Here is a 27419-nt window from a genome sequence, read left to right as displayed (position 1 = left end):
CAAAAGGTCGGTTGCTGCCACAGCCTTGCTGCCACAGCCTCTGCGACGGAGAGTGTCTCACCAGTTCATTTCTTCACGCATGCATGCATGCATGCATGCATAACTTTTGCGTCACAAAGCAAATTGGATATTGATATTGGATTTTGTTTGCGACGCAGCTTTGTTTGGGCCTGTTTGAGTTTGTTTTGTTCAGAGCATAGAAATAGTAGCTATTGTCTCTATGAATCAGAGCTTGGCCCATGATGTCTGTTTGATCAAGAATAGCACCTAGGGTTGCCTAGGATGTGAATCCATTCCAAGTTGTTTACATTTTTTTCGAAAGAACAATTTTATAAGAACACGAACCTGAGGCTTACGTATAGTAAAATGTAATTTTGAACAAAGTTCTTATATTTCAGAAATAACGAGTTTTTGCTATTTATAATCTTTTTTATAAGAACACTTGGCTCCAGTTTCAGCCTGGTGCTTCTTATTTTTTCACATATTTCAGCCTCCCGTGTTTCTTATTTCGTTTCCTTTCTTGTAATTGAATATTGTCGCAAATCTTCGCTGGTTCAAATCGAATACTGTGCAGCTACACAACAATCAAGAGAGGCCATTTTGTAATTCTTTTCACTTATTTTAAATTCTCATACGTCTTAACATTATACTATCTCAAATCCAGCTAACTCAACAAAACTGTTTACTTGCAACAGCATACAAAGCAGTATAATTAGAAGTTGTTAATAGTCATTACAATCAATATGCGTGAGTGCATCGTGCTTAATTAATCTCTAAAGTAAAATGATGTTCAGTGGCAGCTCCAGCCTGGGATAAGTGGGGGGAGACAAAAGATGTGTCAAGCACCACGCCCTTTTGTACCTCTTGTCTCCCAAGAAATGTCTTTTAAATGTGACGATCTAGATAAGGTACATACCCCCCCCCCCCCCGAAGTTTTCTCATCAGGTTTGCAAGAATCTCAAGGACGAATTTTCTGAAAAATTGGGGGGGGGGACTAGTCTCCCCTTTTGTCCCCCGTGGCTCCGCCACTGATGAACGTGCAAAAGGTTTATCAACCACTAAGCAACAAAACTGAAAGACTCAAAAAACAAACAATATTTACAGTTTCTACGACGCGCTTTTTCGCACAGATATCCTGTGTGCAAAGTAGTAGCCAGACATAACGTGCTTGTACATGCAGTTTTATCCAGCAAAAGAAAAAAATTTGATATAACGACGTCGATTTTGGTAATGTTGTTTTTGTATCAGTTGTTTCAATTCTTTTTGGCTTATCGCTTTATGTTGCTTTTCTTTTTCTCACTTTCACTTTCTCACGTTAAATTTCAGCCTGCCTTGTTTCTCTAGTTGTTCTTATTTTTTTGTCAAATCTCAGCCTGGTGTTTCATAAAGTGTAGTTCGTTAAAAAAGCGTGTATTGTAATATGCGAGTGTATTTTAGAATTTTCAAACATGTCATCAAATAAAAGATGGCACACTCACTTTGTTGGCAACACCCTAAATTAAGATTGAGCTCCGATGTCTGACGACTGACGTAACACGGTGCAAAGTTTGTTATATTTTTAGAAGTATTGTCTTTTAAACGTCATAAGCCAATGTTTTTTTATCCATCCGGGGATTTCCCTTTATGTAGCCCGATGTTTTACCAGAGAATGGAGATCTCTTTTCTGTGGTTTTACCTTTGTTCCAGTGTTGCTCATCCGGGAATTTCCCTTTATGTGCGTAATCGTCTCGTGACTATCATGCTGTTGCGCTGATTGGTTGATTCAACCGGGTGTGACAAGCACATGCCACCATACTCGATATTGATTGGCTGCTTGCGCAAAGGATTTATGTGTTTATGTGTTCCATCAACTCGCAAATGTTCAGTTTTTTTATAGAGAAAAGGTGTTGAGGAGTTTGAATCGCAAGACTGGGAAGCGAGTCCCTTCGAAGTCATTTTCTTTGAAAGTTAGTGAAGTCGCATGTAGTTAAAATGGGTGGAGCTCGATATCAAGACAAAACTTCTCGAAGAAGTCCTTCGAGCCACTCACATCAAGCAAAGCATCGCAAGAGTCCGTCTAGAAATTCTGAGGACGTTTGGCCTGCTCGAAAACAAACCTCACCTATGCCTGTTCCAGATTCTAAACGGGAGAATAGGTATGCAGGACCAAAATTTAGCAGTCCACCATCGGCTGATCTCTTACCAAAGCCACCGAATACATGGATCTCATGTCACAAGGAGACCAGCGATGGACCAAACCTGGACGCCATGACTGTCCACCTTCGACGGATGTTGAAGATGTCGACCGCTTAGTTACGTGCTAAGAGCTGGATGTTGTTTTTGTTATTAATGTACGGAAAGAATCAGATTTTAGGTGATTGGTGGACATTTACTTTTCTTGGTCTGTAGAGGCCATTTACATACTCTTTTCTGTTCAAATTCTTTAACGCAACTTCGATTTTGGAAGACGATGACAGTTTAGGCGGGGAGGGTTCAGAACTCTTTGTAAAATCCATTTGTATATATGTAATTTAGATGTCTATGTGTTTATAATATAGGCAGTCTATAAGAATGTGATTTTAGATCTTTGGTTGAGGATTTCCAAGTGGCCTTCCCACGTTTCTTATTGAATTTTTTTAATTGCGTTTCGGCCATTTTGTGAAAAGTTTTCAGGTTTTCTCTTGTTTACCATTCATGTTACTCCCAGCATATGGAAGTTGGCTCAGTTGGAAATCCTCAATATATGCATTTATTATTGACAGATTTTGACTAGAATAGGGACAGACTTTTTCGGATATTGTAAGATATTAACGATCCGACAACGACGATCGACTTTGACGCAATGTTGAACTGGAAAGTTGCCGGTGGTCGGAAACACAAAGTTAATGAACGAGCCATGGAAGCAAAAGTGTGTTTTCAATACTTTCGGAACAATAAGACAAAATTATATTCACCGTCTCTTTCCAGTTGAACAGCCAAAACTGTGTTTGTTAAATAGGATTTTGACAATTGTTAATGTTGTTATTGTAGTTATACATATAGTTTTAGTTTACATGCCTTTAGGCTGTTTTTGCATTACCGACATTGACAGATAACAGTAAAACCTTACGGCTTTTGTCCATATTTGTTGAGAGTGAATTTCATTATTCCCGTTTAAACAGAAGAGTTAAAATTATCAAGCTTTAAACTGCAAACCCATTCATTTCAGCTACATTATTTCAATCGTCATTTACAACTATCAACATGTTTACTAAAATGATCTTCCTCTTTCCCCGAGATAAATGAAGTTCACTCTTTGTCGTTAATTAAACTGTAAGTAGTTGTGACGTGTAAATTTTGAAATGTACGTCCAAAGACTGTAAATAATACGTAGTGGATAATGCTAACACGTTACTGGTGCTTGGATCATAAAAAGACAGAAGATCTACAAGAAGAATAACTTACAAAGAAGACAAAGACACCTCACAAATATGGAAGCATGGCTTATACGACGTTTGACTGCAGACATGACTAGGCTCTCTTGAGAGCCTTCCAGTTTGCCAGATTAGCTTCTCTCTCTTGACACACACACTCTAGGGTCCAATGATTTCATTTCTTTATAGGCCTCGAGTTAAGTGCTCAAAATAAGGCTATTTTTCAGCTTCTTTTTCCAAAATGTTTACAATATAGTTTTATGAAGAGAAATTTGACTTCCAGTGAAAAATTATCTTTCAGGGAATAAGTAATTTTCAAGGAAACAAAAGCTGACTCAATTAATGTTTTTATCTGTATCCTTGAAGTATCAGTTATTTCACTGCCAGCTAGCAATAATCAGCAAACAAAAGCCAGATGACAAAATTTCTGGAGCCAACAGAAATTTGGGGGGATTTTTTCTCTGCTTTATTGTTGCCTCACTTTTATCTTGCCTTTTTCTTGAAAGCCAGAAACTATAGCTTGTATGTTTAATAAAATAGTCCTTGTAGGCAATTTTGTCTTGGTAATTATGGTGTTGTGATGCAAGAATTTTGATGTTGCTGCTTGAGACATTGAGATGGAGTAAGTATTAGTTGTGACCCTAAGGTTGGACTTTGTTTATGATAGCCCAACTTGAATGAAAAAAGTTTTGCTGTGAAATTTGCCTTGATAATTAGGGTGGTGTGATTTAAGAAAAGTGATGTTGCTGGTTTGGGCAGGAAGATGGGTAAAGGTACATGTTGGTTGTCACCCCTAGTTTTGAGACTCTTTGGTCTAAATGTGTTTATGATAGCCCGCCCACTATAGTTGTAAGGATTTGACTCAATGAAAAAATAATTGCTGAGAGAAGGGGAGAGGAAGAGCAAACTGTCAATGAAATTTGATCTGTTTCAATTTGAAGGGGAGGCAGTCATTTATCAAAATTTTTGTCAACCTTCACTATGAAGGTGAAATGAATAGCTAAAAAAATAAGAGGTGAATTCTACATTTCAAAATGTTTTGCTGAACACTGTGACTGTTTTGATACTCTGATGTGTTGTTTATAACTTGACAGGGATTTTTTTGTTGATACAGTGTATGAAATTTTGGGCTTAATTCCTAAAATAAGGCAATAAAGGATTGACATGAATTGTAAAAAGTTGACAAGGATTGGGAAAAGGAGGGGTTTGGTCAGAGAGGTCCAAAATGTTGTTGATGACAATTCTAAACCATTGTCAGAGGATACTTTTGGTAGTTGGCTGGAATATTGATAATGGTTACATAATATATCTAATTAGATTTTCAGCTACAAGTTCTATGCAAGTTGCAGCATTTTCTAGTTACTTTAAATTATTTTCTTTCTAATAACAACAGCTTTTCATGCTACTAATCTCGAAGGTGAAAAGAAAGAAATTTAATTGGGGCAGGAAAAAAGACAACAATATGCTCTTTTGTTATCATGAACAAATGCTTGAGCCCCCAGGTTGAAGTTCTTTAGAAAAATGTTAGATAAAAAATCTACATGGGAAATTGTTGGTTTTGGTGCCAGCCGGAAAAGTGATGTTTTTCTTATATAATACTGAACAGGGCCAGCAAAAGAGACATTTTAGGGGCCAGGCTAAAATATTTTCACCCCCTGTAAATTTCTTTCTAATAGACAATACTATGAAAGTCGTGCTTAGAGAAATTATTTATGAATTGGTATTTGGAAACTATGTAAAGGATGACCATTAAAGGTATAGGGATTAACCCCAATAGCATCACGAGCATGACAAAATTTGATTTTACCATAGTGAAGACCTGCACAAATTACCAAGTGGTAAAAAATTCATGAAAAGATTAACCACAATGAACAGCCGAACTGTATCCAACAGCAGCAATGCAAATGAGCCTAGTCCATTCATAGTTACCAACAACAGTAGACATGTATCGTATGAATGAACCTACTTTTTAAGAATTGAAAAGTTGTTTAAGCAACTTAATTAAGAGCTTGTTTGCCTTGGTTTCAATAGCATTTTCGGTTGAAGATATTTCATGAAAAAGGAACTATGTATCTGCCCCTTTTTTCGCAAATTCAACAAGACCTTGATTTTTTCTTTCAAAATAATAGCTTGCACACACTCCAAACCAAGAACAGCCCTGCTCAAAAGTCTGTTGATGATGAAAAGATACCCCCCCCCCCTGGGTACTAGAGCCTCAGCGCAGGAGTAGGGACCTTCCACTGTTCAACTCAGCGACAACTTTGAATAAAAAGGATTAAGCATCAATCACAAAAATGAGACAATCGTAGTATCTAGTCTGTTCTTCGCCAGAAGAACGCAGGCTAGAAGAACGTAGCTAGACACCAAAAGTAATTAAATAAGTGACAATTTCCAGAGCGGCCAAATGAGGCTGTAGCGAAACAGAGGCTCTTGGAGTAAGTCTAGGAACTAGGCAGGAGGGGACACAGGGCACAAGTCTGGGCGAGAAGACCCCAATTTGCGCCGAAAGCGCAAATATTTTTGGGGGCCACACCCTGTTTTAATTCCTGGAAACGACATTGCTCTGAAATTGCTTTGTAGCGTGGTTATAATGCTCATATTTTCTGAATCTTTCTCACGAACCTTACCCATACATTTTCAAAATCTTTGTAATACTACTTTTGGAACTTTTTTAAGATAAAAGCGTCGATTAATCACTAAGCCAATCTTTTTAGCAAAATCCCGTTCAATACAACAGTCCAGCCAAGTCATCCAGTAAGCCGTCATTCCTTATCGTTCTGACCGACCCATTTTGCGAGGCTGAGCTCAAGGAAAAACGTTTTGAACATACGAAATACAGAGTTAATTTCAACTACATTCAATTTCAGGCCTTCAGGCAAAAAAAAAATTATTAACCTCACTAACGGCGCTACTGCCCACATCAGTAGACCTGTAAAAAACGATTATTTTATTATGCACCCTTGAGCTACCGATTTTGAAAGAAGAAATTGAATTTGCTGTTAAGCAACTAAAAAAAACAAACATCCTGGTGTATACAACATTATTGGCGAAATGTTCAAAAACGGCAGCGAAAGTGTGATTAGTGTTTACCAACTACTATGTAACAAGATTTTGGAAACAAGGCAGTAGCCCAGCCAACGGACTGAATCTATTCTAATTGCCAGTGGCGTGCTGGGGATGAGATCGCATGGAGGGAGGCCAAGGGTCAAAATGACGCTCCTCATTTACCCACCGTCAAAGTTGTGCAGAAAAGTACAAGAGTTCGGAAGCACGCTGATCTATATCAATTTTTCCATCTGTGGCGTACCGAAAGACTTAAAAATGAGGGGAGAAGGGGTAGTCAATTAATGGCAGGACGTGATCGAGTACTGACCATCTAACACTATTTTTTAGTAGCGGCTGTATCATCAAACTGCACATCAGTGATAATCAGGAAGGTCACTATTGAGGGAGGTTGGTGGAAGAAGGGGCGGTAAGATCGTTCAGGAGTTGAGTGAATTGTTTCTGCCATCGTTGGTGGTTTCTGCCATGATTGGTGGCAGAAAAATTTCAAAGAAGACGTTCTAGGGATGGTCGGTAAATGCACCCTTTTAGTTACAACATCGCTCTAGACTCATGGAACATCCTGCACAAAACCCATAAGCTTTCTTCAAAATATGGCCCTAGGCCGTTCCGAGGCAGGCCTTGTTCGGGTTTACTACGAGTTAGGTTGTTTACGAATAACTCTATTTCCATACGTGCATGTAAATCAAGTACAAGCTTTATAATGTTTAATACATTAACACAACAACAATATCAAAGTCTGGATATCGGAACATGCCCAGGATATAACTATACTGCATGGGCACCAAAAAAATTGAAAAGTGGGTAACCAAGGGACAATTTAACACCCATAACAAAAGATTTTGAAAAAAAACTCTATTGTTTTGCTAAAAAGTGGGGGGGCAAGGCCCCCCAGCCTCCCCTTCGTCGGAGGGCCTGTACTGTCCAAGGCGGCACCATGGTTGCCGCCTTAGGAAAATAGAACTTTCTAATTTTGATGCTTCCAGTTTCCTGGAAAATGCACTTTTTGAAGCCATTTTCGGCAACCCAAGCTTTCTCATAATAGAGTATTCACAGGTTGAAAGTTATTTGATGGTTCTGATCGATTTTCTGGTGCCTTTCTTAAATATTTTAGCTTGTGCAACAATTTTCTTCATATTGGGACCCAGCCTTTTTTCCTAGCATTTCCTAAAATTTCAGTAAATCGAAGCTGCTTGCAGCCTCCCAATAACTTTTTGAAGTGGTGCCTAATCTGAACTTTTACCGCCAAGCCCAAAATTTTCAGCGTGTTCTTCGAAGGCACCCCGCACCCCGCTACCACGGTACGTCCCTGGTATCTATTTGGTGCAAAAATTGTTTAGATTTAGCGTGGGATATTGAGCTGATTTTTGACGATCGTTGTTAAGCGCATCGAGATTAGTAAGAAAAAAGAGGTGGTATGTTGCAAAGTGGTTCTTTTAAATCTTAGTCTCTTCTAAGCGACTAATCGTGGATTGGTATACAATGTCCGCCAGGTGGCTATTCATTTTGGCGACCCTGATATTTGATCAACAAGGGGGGGGGGTAATTGCTCCCTTTGCCCCCCCCCCCCTGCCAGCACGCCACTGCTATTACTCTACCTAAGAAAAAGTCATGCAGAAGGTTTTCTGGTTACAGAACCGTCAGTCTCATTAGTCACCCCTGCCAAATCCGTTGAACAATCATACTCAAGAGAATCGCACCGAAGATTGAAAAAAGCCGGTTTCCACAAAAACAGATGTACCACCGAACATTACGACTGGAGAAGACGACACACCCATAGACATAAGAATTGGGAAGAATTGTTATTTAGGTACGATAAACAAGAAAAATGTCACAAGCGTCCAGAAAATTAAAGAAAAGAAATGGGAAAGCAATGAGTGCATTGATAGAATTAGATAAGATCTGAAAAATCAAAGGATATTAAAATGAGAAACAAAAGCTACTCTATTAAGACGCTGGTTATGTCAATTTGTACATTATCGGACAAAAAATAGATGCATCTGAACAATAGACGAAAAATAGCTGCATCTAAAATGAAAAAAAGGTAGAAGATTGTTGAAGATTATGTGAAAGGACAGGAAAACTAATGAATTTGTCTGGAATTAGTTGAAGTGAAGAGCTAACGGAAATGGAAGGAAAATGAAGTTCCTTGGGCATCACATAAGAGCAGACGGTTTAATAAAAACGATCATATGAGGGATGGTGGAAGGTGAAAGGGGACGAGGCAGACTACGAAGAGTATGGATAGATGACGTGAAGGAATGAGGTGGATGTGACACCAAACACCTTTGTTGCATTACTTGCAACAGGAATGAGCAACAGGAATGAGTGGAAGAGAAACATCCGTTCATGGGTACACGGAAGGACACTAGGACTATGGAGTTGATGATGATGGACTGTACTCGGGCAGTTGGAAGCAGGGATGTGGTCTTAAAAAGGGGGGGGGGGCTCTACGAAAGTTCTAAGTTGTTCTTGTCATGTAATCATTGCAATTTGAACATGACAAGGTTTAAGGTGTTTTTCACATCGTTGGTTGAGCCGCCGATGGATCATTGTTATTAATTCAAAACTACCTGCCAGGGCGCTTTCAACGAAAAAAATTAATGCCAACTTTAGCGAATGGAAAGAAATAAAAAGATTGTTCCCCAAGGTTCTGTCATTGGTCCCTTTCTTTTCAACATTTTCATTAATGATATATTCAAAACCTAGATCAAAGCAAACTATGCAACTATGCTGATGATGGTATACCATATGGATTGGAGGTTCTGATAAGGAGAAAATATCAGATAAACTAGAACATAAAATGAATAACATAAACCAATGGTTTACAGACAATGCTTTGCAGCTGAATGGAGACAAATGCAAACTTATATGATTTCAACAAAGCGAAAAAATATTGAAAAATGTAGCATTTATGTAAACAAAAAATTCTGACGTTGTTTTGACATTCTTCAATTACTGTTTCTTGGTATACATGTATTGTCAGAGCCGCCTACCCTGGAGGGGCTGCAAGGGCAGCTCCCCCTTCTGCCCTCTTCCAGGAGGATCAGAGGGGGCAAGCAGTGCCCTTAAATATCCACTCTTTAAATATTCACTCCTAGGCCACTCTCTTTATTTCAATTTCCATTAGAAATTAAAAAAAAATAAAAAAAATTCTTTTTCAGTCGGTCTTTGATAAAGGAAGATTCTTTTCCAGAAGACAACAACAAATTTCAAAAACAAACGGCGTCTTTTAAAATATTTGCCAATCATCAGAACGAGGATGTTACGCTTACTTTTTGCCTTAATATAAAAAACACTTTTAAGTAAACAATTATTTGATTCTTGTGATTATTAATTTCCTTTTTACACTCTCAATGATTCTGCAACCATGGAGTATTGAGACTTAAGCTGTCAATCAAAGTCTTACGATGATTTATGATGATCAGCCAGCCCATGTATGATTTTCGTAAAACCAAAAATTTCAAATAATGACAAGGCCATTTGATACCCACCACCAGGGAGAATTTTGTCAACATTTTGTCTATTTTTAGAACCTTTGATTGCAAAAATCCCAGCTGTATACTTGGAACAGAAACATGCCAATTTTGCATCCCTTACCCCATCTCGATTATGGTAGTGGGAAAAAATCCTACTAGTTGCCCTCAGCACCAACACTGCCTCTCCTGCCTTAATCTTGTGCAGGCGTCCCTGTGCGTTGTTATAGTAGGAAAAATAATAAACTTATTAAGAACATCCATGAAAGAGCATTGCGAATAGCCTATAACGATTTTCATCTAGTTTTGAACAACTACTGCTCAAAGAAAACACGGTTACCATCCCATCGATACAAGAAATTTAAAGCAATTTGCAACAGAAATTTACAAAAATATTCACCACGAAAACCTAAATTTCATGGAAGATATTTTTAGCATAACTGAATCATCTTATAACCTCAGGGGGGCTGACTTTCACTAAAGCAAACACTATAGCATGCGAATTAGACACTGTATCCTACAGATGTCATGAAGTATGCAACCAAATTCCCACAGAAATAGCCTCAAGCTCAAGCATAAAAACCTTTAAAGCATATATCAAAACATATCTGTGATTTCTTGCTCATGACGCATTTGTAAACCATTATAGGACAAGTGGGCTATATAAAATGACAGGGAACCTACTGTACATTCGTGTATTTTATTAGTTATTCACCTATTACTGTTACGCTGTAAAATTCGGTTTTTGTTAATATGTTTAGTCTGTTTTAATGAGCTTTAATATAGCTAGTTGTGTACGTTTACCAATTTAAAAGAAAGTAAAGGGAAAAAAGCCAGGTGCATTGACTTTCTGAGCGACAGCTGTGATCAGAACATCGATATCAAGGGAAGGGAGGGGGACTTCATTGAAAGTGAGGGGGCAAAATGTTAATATTGTTCATGGGTTTAGCAAAAGCCGTCACCATGGTTGGGGGGGGGGGGGGGTGAGAAAAATCTTGAGAAAATGCATCTTAAATATTTACTACATCGATAAAGTAGGCAATATTTGTAAGTTTTCTTTTGAATAATTATGACCCATTGGCTAGATTTTGAATTGACACACTCTCTCTCGTGCTAGCAAAACAGAGAAGATTTTATTAGATGAACCGTGCTACTAAAAATGGACCTAGAAAGTAGTAATGGTTTGCAGATAAAGACAAATCATCATTTTTGATAAAGAATTATCATTTTGAAAAAAAGAAAAAATCTAACAACACCCGAACCTGAAATTACCCCATAAATAAAGACATCAAACGTTGGGAAAAATGACCTTCTTCTTATAAGAAAGAGTGTAGTACATCAAACATTAAAGTAGGCAAAACAGAGTCAAATAATAGCAACCAGTTGTTGATTCTCGCAATCAATTTTAAATGTAACAATGAAAAAACAACTGCTCCCCCCACATTTTTCGAAACTTTAAATTCAAACTGCCCATCCCTGAACCCCCCACCACTACATCTCTGGTTGGAAGCTACATGTTAGGTATATCTCTATCATTATGTGTTCTGTTTCTTTGTTTTGATACCTACAAATGGTTCACAAACTGCATCGATTGTTCATCCCTTCCCAACAATCCAATGTTGTTCGTGTGATTTTCATAAGATGTCTAGTGAGGGCTGGGTCGTTACAATTTATTTCATTTTATAGAGGGTTTTCAAAAGAAAACTTTTGAAAATTGCATTAATAATATATATTTTGCTATCAATATATTTTCCAAAGAATTGTAGAGTGCATAAAACACAAAGAAGAGGCCTCTCGCTGTGGAGATGGATTTTTGCATAAAAGTTCAAAATATAGTGAAATCATAACAAAGCATTTCAAATAAATTCAAATGAAAAGATCAGAGCGGAAAATTCTTTGTAAAATTCAAAAATTAATCATACGGTCTATCTTCCTTAAGTATGTGAAAAGACTTTACCTTATCTAAGAAAATGTACATACATGTTTTAATCATTTTTCAATTCCTAAAAAAAACTGTCCCATTTCATAAAAAAATTTTCTCATTCTGTTCAAGGAAAACGTCATATCCGCCCTTTGACTTCCGGTGATGCGTAGGAAGTTGCGCACAAATATCACTGTGAATGCATTAGAAGGGTTTCCATCGATGAAATACATGCACCAGCCAGGGAAGGAGTAAGTCAGGAGCCGCGAAATTTACTAAACTGGACTCTTTTTTGGGGGAAAAACCGAAGAAATTGATAGAAAGGGGACAAAAGTGTAAAAAGTTGAGGTTCGTATCCATTCTCTATCATGTTTTTGATGTTAAGTATGATGCCGCGCACTCCTATTCATTCCGTCTTCTCGCCTTGCGGCACAGAGAACTGTGTAATCAAAATAAGGTAGCTCGAATATATCTTCTGTTCTTCCATTTTAAACTTAGATTTGCTTTAGAGAAGGAGTAGCAATCTTTGGAATGAAGCTAACAGGCTATATTCGTTGGGACTCAGTATCTAAGTAGTCTTTGGCCTAATCGCATGTAAATCGTGAGTTGACTAGGCCTAGTAGCGGACAAAAGGCTGCCGGTATTCCTTGGAACCAAATAGGTCGTCTATTTTGATATCTAGAACAGTAAATCAAGGAAAATGTAAGCAGTTGTTAAGTCTAGTTTTCCAATGGTTTGTTGGTAAGTTTGACCATGGTATCAGTTGACTGTAGACCAACAGTTTTATGGGACTTGGTCGAAGCCTTTCTTTCTAGGCCTAAATATGTAAGGACCTCCAGTTGTGAGCTTCTCGGTCTTTGAAGAAAGTTCTGCTATAAAAGAACCATTTAACTCGAAATTCAAGGATGTTATTTAAGATTTATTTCAGGTGAACATTTTATTCTTTGTATTGTATTGTGATCTTATGTTTTATGTTCTTGGTTGTTTTCTTTTTTTCAAATTAATTTTGTACATTTCAATACTTGGCCTAGAAGTTTTTTTCAAAACTATTAAAGGGGTGCTAAAAATGAATTTACTAAAAATGACGTGTAGATGACTTGATAAAAAGTATATAGCAATTGTAAGTTTGTAGTCCTCAATTGGCTTGATATCATTGTAAGTGTTTATATAATTCTTCTTTCTATAAAGCTTTTGATGTTAAAAGTAAGTATATAAATTTAATGTTTAAATTAGGTATATTCCAAATCAGTACCTACACATGTAAAAGGTGAATAATTTAAAGACAAAATTCCTAAGGAAAATTTCACTTTTGAATAATTTGAGCACTGCAAACAATCAAAAATTAAAATCGATACACTTATTTGCATTCAAAACTCATATCAATTGAGCAAGGGGATAAGAAAAGCCCTATAGAAAGGTGCAAGTGAAGACTGCATTACATCACACAATATGAATGCTACTTCTTGATCAACATTGTGCTTTTACGCATATATATCTATATATAGTCCTATTTAACCTCTTTCTTGCCTTCTTTTTTGTTCCTGGCCTCGTATTTAGCTACAATTTCAAATAAAATCCAGAATTTCAATGTTTTTCTTGCATCTGTGCTATTTTCATGGTAGTTGAAATAAAGGAACTCTTGAGGAACTTTTTGTGATTCAATTTGATAAATAGAGGTCCAATAACTTACCAAACTAGGCCTTAAACTAGATTCTTTTTTAGGCAAGTGTATACCTTGAATGAGCCTATTTGCATGTGATGGTTTCTCCAGATATCAAAGTATTTTTTCTCTAGGCTAAAGGAAGTTAGGTAACACTTTCTGGGTAAATACACTGGAGTCACAAAAGTATGGAAATGTTGCTAAAAATGGTGGCTCACTCACAGGAGCAAAGGGCATAGACTGACAGGTTTTTAAAACAGGAAACAAAAAAGTTCAGCGCTAAGGGGTCTTGTAATAAATGCTTTTGTCACAAAATTTTTTGTGTTTTTCCAATGGCTTTTGAATGAAGTAAATTTGAAATATTACCTTAGTGTTTTGTGGGTGAAAAGTCAGGGAAAAATTGGACCAATGCTTCAGAAAATTTCTCGAAAATATTTTCGAAGGATTGATAAAAAAGTGCCTCAAAGTACAGACAATACTTGATAAGTATAAGGTAATTTAATTAAACTTGAAACTAAATACGTGTACCTTTGTTCTGACTTTAAATATTACCAAGAAGATAATTTTGGCTGGGATATCAGGCTTAAGGTTATTAAAAGTGATGTCAGGCGAACATTGATGATGTGATCAAAATAGTTTGTATGCTAAAAAACATAGAAAAATTGGGTGTAGATGATTTTTTTCATTAATTTCAAAAGCATAATAAAGGTTGACGGTTTTGGTTTCATTTTTTGATTGTCATGTGTAAAGATACTGTGAACATCAGAATTTAAGATAAACAAGTCATTAACATCAAATGTAGAGCCACTCACCTTGTGTCAATATTGAAACATTAAAGTTAAAGTGCACTGCTAACATAACTTTTTCAGTTATAATTTTTCATGCAAAAGAAGCTTTAAGCAGTTTGCTTCAAATTTTAACATTTTTTGTTCACGTTTCTTAAATAAAATGACACTTTGTGGTAATCTTTCATGAATACTCAGAGAAACTTTTACAGAATTGCTTTGAAGGGATGCTTCAAAGTTAAGCTGATTTTTTTCCTTAAAAACAGCGAACCAATCATCAAATTTTCTTCAAACCAAAGGTCGGAAGAATGGCGAATGCATTTTCCGGCCATAAACTATCGTTTCCAAGCCCCTTCACCTCAAAATTCTGATTTTGAAATTGGTCAGCTTAGACCTGTGGTCACTGTGAGCCGCCATCTTGACCTACTGTTTCCATACTTTTTGCAACCCCAGTGTACTTCAAGGGAACTTGAGAGGAAGCAAAACTGACAAAAGTAAAAATAATTGAAACAAAAGCTAAGAAAATGCTTGGTTTGAAGATGAAAGCCAAAGCATTTATGAGATAGTGTTTAAAAGCCTTTATAATTTTTTAGTACACATGTTGCTGAGGCCATTAATAGTTTATGATTTTCATTAGTTCTTAAGTTTTCATGCTATATTTTTCAGCATCTATTTATAATTTCTTTCAGCTTTTTCAAGTATATTTTGCAGGCTTTAGTGCAGTCCTGGTAATATTAGACATGCAGTCGCATGCACATGCCTCCACTACGCCTAGAACTAATGAGACCCACTTTCTACTGTACGCTCAGTTCTACCTTTTAACTTGCTGTTCTTTTTCTCTTTTGTTTCTTCAAGTTACTTTTGTGTGTGTTATCTTTGTGGCATTTCCAGGGGCATTATAACTCTTTAAGGCCTGGTTTCAATTTCTCTGTTTTTCTTATGCCTCCGTTTTGGTTTTCGTATTTCTTGAACTGTTCCCATCACTCCAGGCCACTCTGCATTGGTCAAAACAATAACATGTTTGTTTCCATTACTCAGTTCTTATCTTTTCTCATACTTTTTGTTTTAGCTCTTTTTCAAACTGAGATTGACCCTGTTTTTGAATACCACTGTTTTCAGTGTTCCCAATAAAACGGAACACATTCAAGTTATTCTGTTTTTGACTCTAAACTTTGAGCAATATTTTTGAATGACTCCAGTTTGGTATCAAATGATTCAGTTTTTGAGCGTGAATAGAATGGAGCTAAAAATTGTAAATGGTTTCCTACAAATTCGTTCTCTTACAGAAATGGAAATGGAGTAATATGCGGGATAATTTAGTAGTGGTTTACTTTCCATTTAAAAACTATTAAAACTCAAATAATTCTATTGTCCTGCTGTTCGGTACTGCTCACCCAGAGTCATGAAGCCAAAAAGTAATTAAGCATTGACTTTGTCAGAGCAGTCTCATCTGTGTGTTTTTATGTCCACATATTTACTGTTTGTGAAAAATGGATTTTTAAAACTGTTAGTGGAACCTAACCTTGTTGCCTTGTTGATCTTTCAAAAAATTCTTCCAAGATTAGAGTAGAAGAAAAATAGCAGATATAGCAGTGTATGAGTGCAAGTCTTTAAAGATTTGATTTATTATGTATGCAGCATGTCAATTTTTAAAAGCCTTGTGTGAATATCTAATTTATCCTTGGCAGATGGGAATCCTCTCCTTGCTTTTCCTTGAAAATTTAGTATATGTAGCCAAGTGAAGTAAACTATTCAGTTACATATTTTTTTTAGAAACTGTTTGTTATTAGTCATCAGAAAATGACGTTTTGGGAAAATGAACAAAATGTTACACAAAGACAGTGTGTAAGACAAAGAAAGACACGGTTTTCATTGCTTTTGTTAGTTGAATTTAAAGGGTCCTCAAAATTGGTAAAGCCTGACAAATTAGTTAGTAACAAATTAACTGATGAAAAACAGATGAGATACTACCTTTGTTATGTTTTGAAAACTCACTGACATATAATTTCTTCTTTTGTTTTGGTAAACTAATTAACAGTGTGATATGTTGCCTTTAAGTTTATCCCAAATATAGTTACAAATTAGCTATTATAAAGAAAGAAGGGTTGAACATGTGCAAACAGATTTTTTACCTTTTGCTATGTAGGGAGAAAAGACTACTTCCATGATAAAACTTTTCTACACTCACTTATTTTTTCCTAAGATTAATTTTGAAGTTTTTTTAATTTGACTATTAGCTGAACACCCAGTATTTTGAATAAATTTAATTTCTGTTGATTAATGATACACTTCTAACACATTCATTTTTCTAATAATAGAATTGATGTAATGTTTTCCCAAACATTATATTTTAAAAAATGCACAGAAATTGGTAGTTTATCAATTTATAACATATAGTTATATGTGAATGAACCTTTTCATTTGGTTACATTATATCTACTTGTTTTTTGCTGTAGCAGGTAAGCTGGAAATGACTTCACATAGCTTACAACAGTCATATCCAAGGGATACATTGCCAGCATTCACTCCACCTTTTGGGGTTGAAAGAAAGGTAAAATATGTTTTTTTGCATATGTATTTTCATAATTTTACAATAGTACATTAGCGCCAGTTGTGCAAAATGTGATACTAGCATGAATTTTGGTATAAATGGGCAGTTTGATATGCTAAAAAAGATTATTGTAAAACCATGCTGAAAAGTGTCCACTAGTACATGGTTGTTTGTTTGAGAGGAGCAATAGCTTGCGCTCCCTTCCATGCTCCCTTTCACAAGCTGATGAGTGCTGTTGTGAATCAATCTCCTTAACTGAACATGGAGGAAATAATCCTTCCCTTGATGTTCCATTCATTTGAAGGTTCCGTTTAGAAGTATCTTGAAAACAGGTCAAACAAAATTTTCAACATCAGAAATTGAAGGGAACTTCAACAACAACTAGTCTGAATAATACTTCATGAATTTTTTTATTTTGACCTATTTCTAGGCCATTTTCTGTATATACAATACATTTTTTCTGGATATATCTGGTCTTAAGAAATGAAGTTAGCAATTTACAACTCACCTGCAAAAATACAAGTGACTAGGTCTGTTTGTGCTATTTTACGACTGTGATACCAGGTTCAAGGCTCTCTTGCAAATTATTGTCATAGCTTTTTCTTATAATGTGATATTAGGACAGCAGGCTTTCGTGGGAAAAATATAGCAGCCGTGCTAACCACCGCACCCCTGAAAACATCCAGGCGTGTGATGGCGTGTGACATTTTTTCACAAAACATTTTGGTAATTATGGTAGATCTACGGAGAAATGGCCAACACAAAAATGATGACAGCAAAAATTTCAATGAAATTTACTTCGCTGAATTCTTACCATGACTACTTAAATTTTAGCAATTGAGCAATTTTCTAAACAAGTATAAACTGAGCTTATTTAATATATCCAAAAAAACGGCACTACAAAAATAGAAATATGTTTGCCATGTCGTAAGCAGTTTTCATTAGCTTCAATTATGAATCCTTAGCAGAATCATTGATGCTTTGGCGTTCATCTGGTTGTAATGGCAGTTTTTTCGTGTAAATCAGTGCATCGAGAGCCCTTTGTTATCAAACATGACAGCTATTTTGTGTACCTCACTGGCCAGATGCATAAAAGATAATTATGGCCCAATTTTCATTAAATCAAATGTTGCTAAAATCTAGATTTAAAGCATAGCGATGTCTAAAGAGGGGGCTGTAGGGGGTAGCGAAATCCAGCAAATCCTCTGTTATTTTTTTCCGCATCATTGGCAAATCGGCTCCTTTTTATCGCATAATCGGCTACTTTCGTACATTAGTCATAAAAAAAGAAAGTCTTGTTCAAAACACTTAATGTTCCTCTTAAAATTCGGGGACAAAAATGTCTGTTATAGTCTTCTGTGTTTGGATTTGTTCAATGAAATGCCTTAAAGCCTTGAAAAAGTGTAAACGTTTGCACAAATTCTTCTCCTTTTTTGCATCATTAAAAGTGCATGTTTTCCAATGTATGTTTTGTCGCTGACAATAATGACTCCACCGAGAAATAGTTATAAATATACACCGGGAATAAGTAGACCAAAATAACGGTAAAGGTTTTGGAAAAGTTCGTCATATTGAGGAAAATTATGATGAAGAGACTAAATTAGTTTCGTTATAACGAGAATAACGAGAAACGAGAGTTGTGCAGAGGTAGAGTTCAAGGGGCCAGACATTTTTTGTCATGCCGGAAAATTAGTTATACTTGTAACCAGGTCAGGTTTCATAATATCGGGATTCCACTGTAGATTAGTTCTATGATTATTTCAAAATTTAATATTTAATCGGCAATCCTGAAAAGGTGTTAAGCCATTTTGAAGTGGCATGAAGTAATAGTACCAAGGAGGGATCAATTTATTAACTCATCTCAAAAACCCACAAAACCAATAATCATGAATTTTGCTCCGATAATAAAAGAAGGCGTGCGATGTTTTGCACTCCTGGAAAGCAGCAGGCGTGCGCCAGGGCGTGCGCGTGCGATCGCACGCCTTTCCGACGAAAGCCTGGGACAGGGACAGGCAACCTTTTCAACCTGGGGCCAAATTTACAACATTTCATACTATGGAAAAGTGGGATGGGCCAGGAAGGACTAAGCAGATATTGAAAACTATCAAAGCATATCAATGCAGAACTGCACCTTTCATGGTTCAGCAGATAATCTTCAGATAACATTGCAAGTTGTGTTTATTCCTTTACCATAAATCCTCAAATTAGCCCCTTGGGGGCTTATTTACTTCGATATTTTTGGATGGGGTCATATTCGAGGAGAGGCTTATACGAGGGGGAGGCTTATACGAGGGGGCAGGCTTATAGAATTATTGTAGACTTTAAGAAGACATTATTAAAAGACCTTCTCTATTTTAGTAGGAATTTATTTATGAACATTTAATTAATTATTGCCAAAAAGTTTGAATTTGTTGTGGTAATTCAATAAAACGCCATAGGCAACCTCAGATGGCAAAAATCATCAAATGGAGGGGTCCAATTCGATATTTATGGTAGCAGTAGGGGCTTATTTGGGGGGGGGGCCAATTTGAGGATTTACGGTATGTATTAGGATGGAGGCTTATTCAAAAGGGGGCTTATTCGAAGGCGGGATTTTTGAATGGGGCAATTTGAGGATTTACGGTATGTATTTTGTCATTTAAAAATTTTCTGGTTTTGCAGAGTCCATGCCCTCAATGTTGTCAAAGTCGGGAAAATAGAGGACATCCACAACAAGCTGCCCACCCTAACTGCAACCTTTCTCAGCATTCAGGGTTTGATTGTAGCTACAATTCCTGTCCAAGACAACAAGCTTGCTGTCCCGCACTTAGGTAAGCACTTTCTTAAGAATTGATGTATGCTTACTACTGTTTGCCTACTGTTAGAAAAAATTGAGTGTTTGATAAAAGGTGCCCTTGAAATAAATAGACTGAAGGAATTAGGGGCAGTGTCAATATGAGTAGGAGTAATTATGAACTATTTAATCTCACTAGTGCATGTGCAAGGATATGTGCATAAATAAAAGTGTGCTATTTCAACAAGCAAAAACTCTAAATATTCACCAAGCCTATCATCAAATTATAGTGCAGAATAACAATCAATGTGTGACCCATCCAGTGAAAAACAAAGAAGATAATCCGATTAAGCGTCACTTTGCACTTTGTATAACTAACAAAAGATAAGATAACCCCTCAACAAATAATATATATAATCTTCAACAGCTAATTATCTTTAGATCTATAGGAACGATTGTTGATGTTGATTGGTTCCTATATTTTGGTTTTGTTGTTGCCAATGCTGTCGTTTTTAGGTCTAGTTTAACATGCAGAAAGCATGGAGCCAGCAAGAGACTATGTCACGTGATCGTCGCATCTTGATAAATTAATTGACTGACTTTTTAAATACAAAACTGGGCGTATACACATATAACAAGGGAAAGCTACAAAGTGTTTTTGATTACATTACTGTGAATACAAAGACAACAGATGGTGTTAATGATTATGATCCAATCGATGAATTGATTTTGTCGACATTGGTCACTACAGATCTCCCATCTTATTTTTGCACAAATTCTGTGAAAGTTACAGGCCTTTCTGCTTAATATTCTGGTGTAATAAATGCTTGGGAAGCAGACATCTTGTTTATTGTCAGTAAAAAGAGTCCCATGTGAAATATCTTGCTCATCTTGAATAACCCAGTAAGACCAGGGTATCAATTCTAAAAATGTAGCAGTACAGGAAATATCAGTCAGGTTGATTTGGGAAGACTATGCAACTCTACCTAAGACAATAGCTACTTCTTCCTACTGTTTTAGAATGTATTTTCATTTTGCAAAGCTTTTAGTATTTTCTTCTTCGTGATATGTTTTTATCATGGCACACATCAGCCAATCATGAACAAATTTCCAAACAAAATGCTGCATGTTTTTTCAAGCTTTACAATAGTAACATGACGAATTTTGGTGTTTTTTAATTAATTGAATGTACACTACCATCAATTTGATGCAATGTAGACTTTACAGCTTTAATTTTGAGCTATGTTTGTCATTTCAGTGAAATTTCAGCCCCAATTCTTCAACCATGTAGCTGCCAAGCTCCTCTTGATGGGTGCAGAAATGCAAACTGTTCCTGTCATCAACAGCATCAGCCCCAACAAAATGTGTTCACACCTACACCTGCTTACCCACAAAGTCCTTACCCTTTGCTACCAGTTCATCACATCCCATCTGGTGCTGTTTCCTTTAGTCCTATCCCAGTTGCAGGCTCACTTGCCATTCCACCATTGATCCCAACCCTTCATGGCCAGCCAGATATGATACCTAACAGATTGGAAGAAACTTATTTCCAAAGGCATCCGGTATGACCGCTTTGCTGTTAAAAATATATATTGTTCAATTTGTGGTATATTTTACTTTAAAAATATGATTTTTTAAGAAATCTGATTGTCAAAATCTATACTTAACATATTTAACCCAAGATGTATTTCGTTAAAATGTCATTTTGACAAAGCAAGGCTTTTCAACTTTCATATTGATACTCTGATTCTGAATTAGATAGAACCGAGGTGATTATGAAAATGAAAACTAATCGACATCTCTTCGCTTTTAATAAAAACTGATCCCAAAATCTTCTTACAAAAAGAAGCAGATTTTTCAATAGTCTAATCAATATAAAATTCACAAAGCTATTTATCGTTTTTAAAATGCAAAGCCTCAAGTTAGCTGGCACGCTAGAGTCAACTCGTCTACAGCCCCCTTCCTCTTCAATTTTCTTGGGCATCCCTGGACTTAGGACATTTGAGCGACTAAGTTTGCGACTCATAATTTGTAAGGTTTATTTTTTATAATTGATACTAATTTTTCTTGAGTGTGAACTTGCTCTCTACATTGAATAAATAATCTGTACTTCAATCGGCATTTTTACATAGTAATGATGCGTGTGCTGTTTTCATGCTAAATCCACGGGTTTTTTAATCAGAATCATCTGGATGCTGAAAAAATGACAAAAGCAGACTGAAATATCGTTCTGGGTCAGGAATGTGATTACTTGAAAATGGATGCATTTTAGAAAGCAAAGTTTTTTTACCATATCCTGTAGCACATAGCTTGGAAATATTCACAATTTCCCTTGAGCATCCATTTTTGCAAGGCCTCTCTTTGATGTTCAAAAATAGTTTTTCAATAGCCTCTTCTTCTTTCTATAGATGAATGCAGCTACAACAGCCGAGGATTCCTCACATTACCATACGCATATTCACCATCACATCCATAGATATCAGCACTACCCGTTTTCGTGTGTGTCCATTGGTCATCATCATATGCCTGCAATGACAGTGGTGGGTGAAGCGCTTATTTTGACTTCGTTACGAAAGATCATTTTTACTAGGCAGGTTGGGTTTTGGGGTTGCTGCGTAGAAATTGTGGAAAAATTGCAGATAATGAATTTTATGAGCGAAAATCTTAAAGAGCACAATAATAATAATAATTAATTTATTTATTTACGGTAGATGTTGTTTACAGTAGTAGCTAAAAGATAAGCTAATTAAAGCCTATTATTTATAGGAGTAAAATTGATAATCTTATACAGTGATATAAAAGCTTGTTAAAAAATTAAATTAAGATACCTAGGATTTAATTAGAGAGAGAGAGATAATAAAATAGCAAGTAGAGAGATGAGATTTTGTTCAGAGACAAAATTGGAGTCAAACAACGAATTCTGCTAACACCTTAGGAAGAACCCTCAAAGAAATGATGAAATAAAATTTTTGGAAATCTGAAACGAAAGATAATACAAACTGGTTTAAGTGAGTTTCTGGTTACCTATTATGGCTCAAGAAAATGTCAATCAAAGTCTCACACGTTTTGTCAATCTGACTATTATGAGGCTTAAAGCTGGGTAAGAGGCTGTTTGATTTTCTGCTGAAGGGCAACCTAGATGACAAGTACTCGTGGATATTTATTGTTTTTTTATATGTTTAAAGAAGCTTTGCATCGTAGGTTTTGTTTCTTTTCCTCTTTGGTATGTATTCTATAAGTAAATTTTTTTATTGGTTATTATCAAGTTTTCTTTCGTGGCATGACTCCATATTCAAAGGTGTGTTCTAAGCTTTTTAAATTGCGTTGAATGGAGATGCCAAAAATGATACTAATAGTTTTGTATGCTATCTGTTCCTTGTAACTGTTTGTTTTAACACCCAGAATCTCGATGCCAATAACGTACCTCAACATCTGAATTAGCGTCAATCTCTATTTTGTTTCAGCCATCCCATACTAGTCAGTCAAGGCATCATTGGCGACACATTTCATCACGCGCAACTAGTGCGCCCTACCCGTACCTGCACGTTCCATTCCACTATCATCCGTATCGTGTCTTACCTACGTCTTCGATCCAGAGAACTGCAGCTGGTTCTGTGTTTTATACAGGCAATATCGAAATCGATCATGACGAAACGAATTATGAATGGAACAATGTAGACAATTCGAATTCAGAACCACGAGGCCTAAGCAAGTTGGATATTGAACAGCTTCCATCTTATATTTATGAAGACGATTCAAAATTTTCTTCTGAGCATATGTAAGTTGTTTTTTATCTTGTTTTCTACCAGTAATGTTCTAGGAGGTTTGTCAAACAGTTTTTAAACAGGGCTGTTTGACACCAAGGTTTTAAATTTGGTGCCTTGACCCAGGTGCTGCAAACCTATGTTTTTCAAGGAAAGTTTTTAGAGACTACAAGGAGGGCCTTTGGTTACGTTGCCAAAAAATGTTCAGTTTTTAACCTAACTTATTATTGACAATTACTGTCTAATGCCATCCAGTGTTCGATGCTGCATGGTACTGTCTATTTGATGGTCGCGTTAGCATGATTCTCAGAGCAGCAACCTAGAACTATCCTGTTCTTTATACAAAAAGCATGACTGGTTATTGAAATAAAAATAAATTTAAATCTTTGGTCTAACCTACACATTGAAATAGGATAACCGTCATATGTTGTGATTTGTGACGACAGTAAATTGAAATGAAAGCATGATGCTGTGTACAAATGTAAAGGGAAATTCTCTCATGATTAAAAATAATAATCATAATTTTAACTGATTAAGTTTCATTTTGATTTAGCACATAACTTAGTTGATGTTACAAGTTTATTTTGTAAGCAGACCGTTTTGACGTGCTTTCTTCATTTCTTTTATCAGGAGATGCGTCGTTTGTCTTTGTGATTTTGAAAAAAGTGAAAATTTAAGGATACTTCCATGCGCCCATGAGTTTCATAGCAAATGTGTTGACAAATGGCTTAAGGTAAGTTCACTAATTTTTAACTTTATTTAAAAACAGTTATATATATAGATATTTTCCTTTATTATAAATATTAGAAATATTCGAAGTAGAATTGAAGTTTCTGCTCTATCCTGACGTATACAAAACATTTCTGATAACATTTATTGATCATGGAGTCCAAACAAAGCCCGCTACGCGGACACCTCATAACTTCTATAAACTTAGTGAGACTAGCCTTGACAATAAAGACAAGAATTCTTCTAGCCTGGATGTAAAAATAGCCAGCTGCGCCCCCGCTTTATGCTTGAAATACAATTGAAAACCACGAATATCATCATCATCATCGGGGTTGCAAGATTAAAAGGAAAGCGGATTTCAAAAAACTGGAAAATTTTACCAATGCTTTCACTGAATGCCTAAATTGCGGGATTTCAATATTTTTTAATCTTGTTAAACGTGAGCCGTGAGTCGCTTTTGTATTGCCAGAGCAAGAAAGTGAATCGTATTGGGTATTTGTCAATGCTATGTTGTCAGGAAACCTAGGGGATGCCAGCTTGGGTTCCCAGATTGAACGTAAGCTAGTTGCACAATAGGTATAAGTTTTTACCCCCAGCTACCCACTCCATCTTTACGCCCCTGGTAGCAAATGATCAATGATGATTTGAAATGCTGTTCACATGCTGAATACTTTTGTAGATTCACTTCATAAATCTGAGATCATTTTTCGAAATTCGCTGTGGCATTAATATCAGGGCTTTGATATTAAAATTGTATTATAACTATTTTTGTGAGATGTGCAATGTGATGTTGTTAACTAAAAGGACTAAAGAACAATTAAAAGCTTTTTTCGTTTTAAGGCTCTTAAAGTTTGCTTCGAGGATATTAGGAAGATTAGCAAGGTCTTGTGACGTTAAACAACGAAAGTAACGAAACCAAAATTTTATAACCCTACTCCTCATGTCGTTTTTTTGCATTGTTTACCTCTGACATGTAAATATTGCAGGTGTAGTCAACATCATTTTTAAAACGTTGCACTTTCGACCAGTGGTAGTGAGCCGTTATCCTTCAGCTCCAACAGCCGTTAAAATTACTTAGCCTGCTACTGTCAGTGAGAGTTGGGCCTAAGTCGTCAACCATTGACGTAATGTTCTCAATTCATTTGCTTTACGACAGTTTTTGTTTCATTTTTAGTCGAATCCAACTTGTCCCATTTGCCGTGCAGTTGTTCATGTTCCATCATAATATCAACAAACCTGTTGCCGTTGGCACGTTAGCTCATTGTTTTTTACGGTAAAGACTTTGTTTACTAACTTGACATTGTTTTTCTGATCTTGTAATACTGTGTATATTCCATACTCAATGCATCCATTTTGACACTAACAAACCATTGTGAATGAGGGGTTGTATTATAAGACGTCAAGTTTGACAGGAGCATTTAACCACTACATTGATAAATCGTCATCGACGGCGCTCTATGTTTACAGCAATCGTCAAAAGATAGCTCGTTGCGAAGTAACAGCTGTAGTTGCAAAAAGATAGTGAATTCGTAAAATATTAAATAGCTTCGTGGCATCTTGGTAATTTTCGTAGGGTGAAAAGTATAATGTGGTGATGTAATTATAGTGGTTCAAGTTTAATTTATTAGAAATGGATTTTCCTTAACGCAACTCATTTTACTCATACAAATGTAACAGAATTTAGATTCTTCACGACTTTTGTGGAGATTTCACATACTCCTTTTATAGGCTACCTATGTACAGTCGAAATCTGGTGGCTTTCATTTCTAGTTTAGCTTTTGTTCCCTTTAGCACAACATCATCTTTAAGGCAACAGCCTTCACTTTTTAAACTTTGCAGAATGTCGCATTGAATCAAGTACGTCGTAATTTAGTATAATCGAACCAAACCAAAATTTCTTTGTTAATGGAGTTACTTTAGCCTAAATCATTGCAGTTGAACATTGAAAGCAAAAAAATAAAATGGCAGACACTTTAAAGGCGCGGGAAGCAGTTCCTCTTATTAAAAACCATCTACGCCTTTGTTGAAGAAATATAAAAATGCGATCGTTCGAGAAGCTTTGCTATATCTCCCCTTTTGTAACTTTCCTAGAGTTACCTAATGTCGTTGTGAGTTATTGGCAAAAATGAATGTTTTATTACTCTTTTTCGCAGATAAAATACCATTAACAGAACCTTAAATTTCTCTTTCTAAAAACAAGTGAAATGTTTGCTATACCTTTCTACATGATAGCTTAGACCCCCTCCCCCCTTTATAAGTTCACCCGCCTGTTAGGGTTGTTTTAACTAAAAGGCGGGCAAGGCGCTGTTGGAACATTCCCATTCCCTAGCAAAAAAATAGAATTACTGTTTTTTGGTAAATTAAATTATGACATGCGTTCTCGATAGACATTCCCAGGCTTTAGAAATCCCCAAAAGCAATAACAACCCATTGATATTAATGCCATTTATATAGGAACAAATTGTTTCAATGTTACACTTTTTGTACATTATTCCACATTAAGCAAAATTTTAGCTAGTCTTGTAATCATCAGTTCTTTGATAGTAAACAGGCATTATTATTTGTAGATATAAAATGATAAAAGATTTTCCAAAGGTCTTTACATCGTAGAACAGATTAAGGTGTCGTCGTCAAATTAAGGTGTCAAATTAAATTTGGTGTCAGATATAGTGAAAATTTGTTATTGTAATCCCACCTTCGGTTCTAGTTTACAATTATTTCCGGTATTAAGAAAAAGGAGTGACCACCCCTTTAGTACAAAATTACTCTAAACATTTTTACAACCAGGCAGAACGTGATGTTTCTTCCAATTCATTGACATGATTGTTTAACTAGTCTTTTCATGGTAATATAGTCACGTAAAGACCGTTTGGTTAAATCTGGCATAATTATAAAAAAATTGTTTAATTTCAGTTTAATTCAAAAGTACTGATACGCATTATGTATACCTCAAAGTTATGTATATTGTTGCATCCAGTCTCATTTAATAATCAAAGCGATGTTGTTTATTTTTCTTTGCCCGTACTGAGGTCCGTTTAATAAGTGTCTGCCTTTAATAATTTTTGACGCAAATTCTCTACATAGATGTATCTTTGCAAAATTCAGTGGCGGAAATTGAGCATTTTTTCGGGGGGGGGGGAGGGGCAAAGACACTTTATAAACCGATAAAAACTTTGTCCACATTTTTAGCAGGGATGTAGTCGTAAAGTTTTAACGGGGGGAGTGGGACTCTTCGTAAAATTTTAACGAAGTTGCTCTTTTCATGTAATAATTGCAATTTGAACATAACGAGGGTCGATGTTTTT

At 36.1% G+C, this 27419-nt stretch overlaps 1 protein-coding gene across 2 annotated transcripts; it reads left to right on the top strand.

The window, feature by feature from the left end:
* The first annotated feature begins 12043 nt into the window (after positions 1-12043).
* LOC135696530 (uncharacterized) lies at positions 12044-27113 on the top strand. 2 transcript variants are annotated; one of them, XM_065215950.2, is made up of 8 exons: positions 12044-12200; positions 16754-16848; positions 19510-19658; positions 20880-21183; positions 22030-22161; positions 23086-23399; positions 24016-24118; positions 25289-27113. In XM_065215950.2, exons 2-8 carry the CDS (start codon positions 16768-16770, stop codon positions 25337-25339), a joined length of 1134 nt encoding a protein of 377 aa, XP_065072022.1. In that variant the 5' UTR covers positions 12044-12200; positions 16754-16767; the 3' UTR covers positions 25340-27113. The 2 variants fall into 2 exon arrangements, with proteins under 2 accessions (XP_065072022.1, XP_065072023.1); XM_065215951.2 differs by having other exon boundaries at positions 12048-12200; positions 16757-16848.
* The last annotated feature ends 306 nt before the right edge of the window (positions 27114-27419 follow it).

This window comes from Rhopilema esculentum, chromosome 14 (genome assembly GCF_057945365.1).
Source record: "Rhopilema esculentum isolate cy_ngs chromosome 14, ASM5794536v1, whole genome shotgun sequence".
In the NCBI taxonomy this organism is placed as follows: Eukaryota; Metazoa; Cnidaria; class Scyphozoa; order Rhizostomeae; family Rhizostomatidae; genus Rhopilema; species Rhopilema esculentum.
The sequence above is the reverse complement of the archived record's forward strand: the minus strand, read 5'-3'. Positions and strand labels throughout refer to the sequence as shown.

Coding starts and splice junctions, on each gene's coding strand:
- LOC135696530 (XM_065215950.2), top strand. CDS start 16,768: ATGACTTCACATAGCTTACAACAGTCATATCCAAGGGATACATTGCCA. Junction 19,659..20,879: donor GCTTGCTGTCCCGCACTTAG/GTAAGCACTTTC, acceptor TTGTCATTTCAG/TGAAATTTCAGCCCCAATTC. Junction 24,119..25,288: donor GTGTTGACAAATGGCTTAAG/GTAAGTTCACTA, acceptor TTTCATTTTTAG/TCGAATCCAACTTGTCCCAT.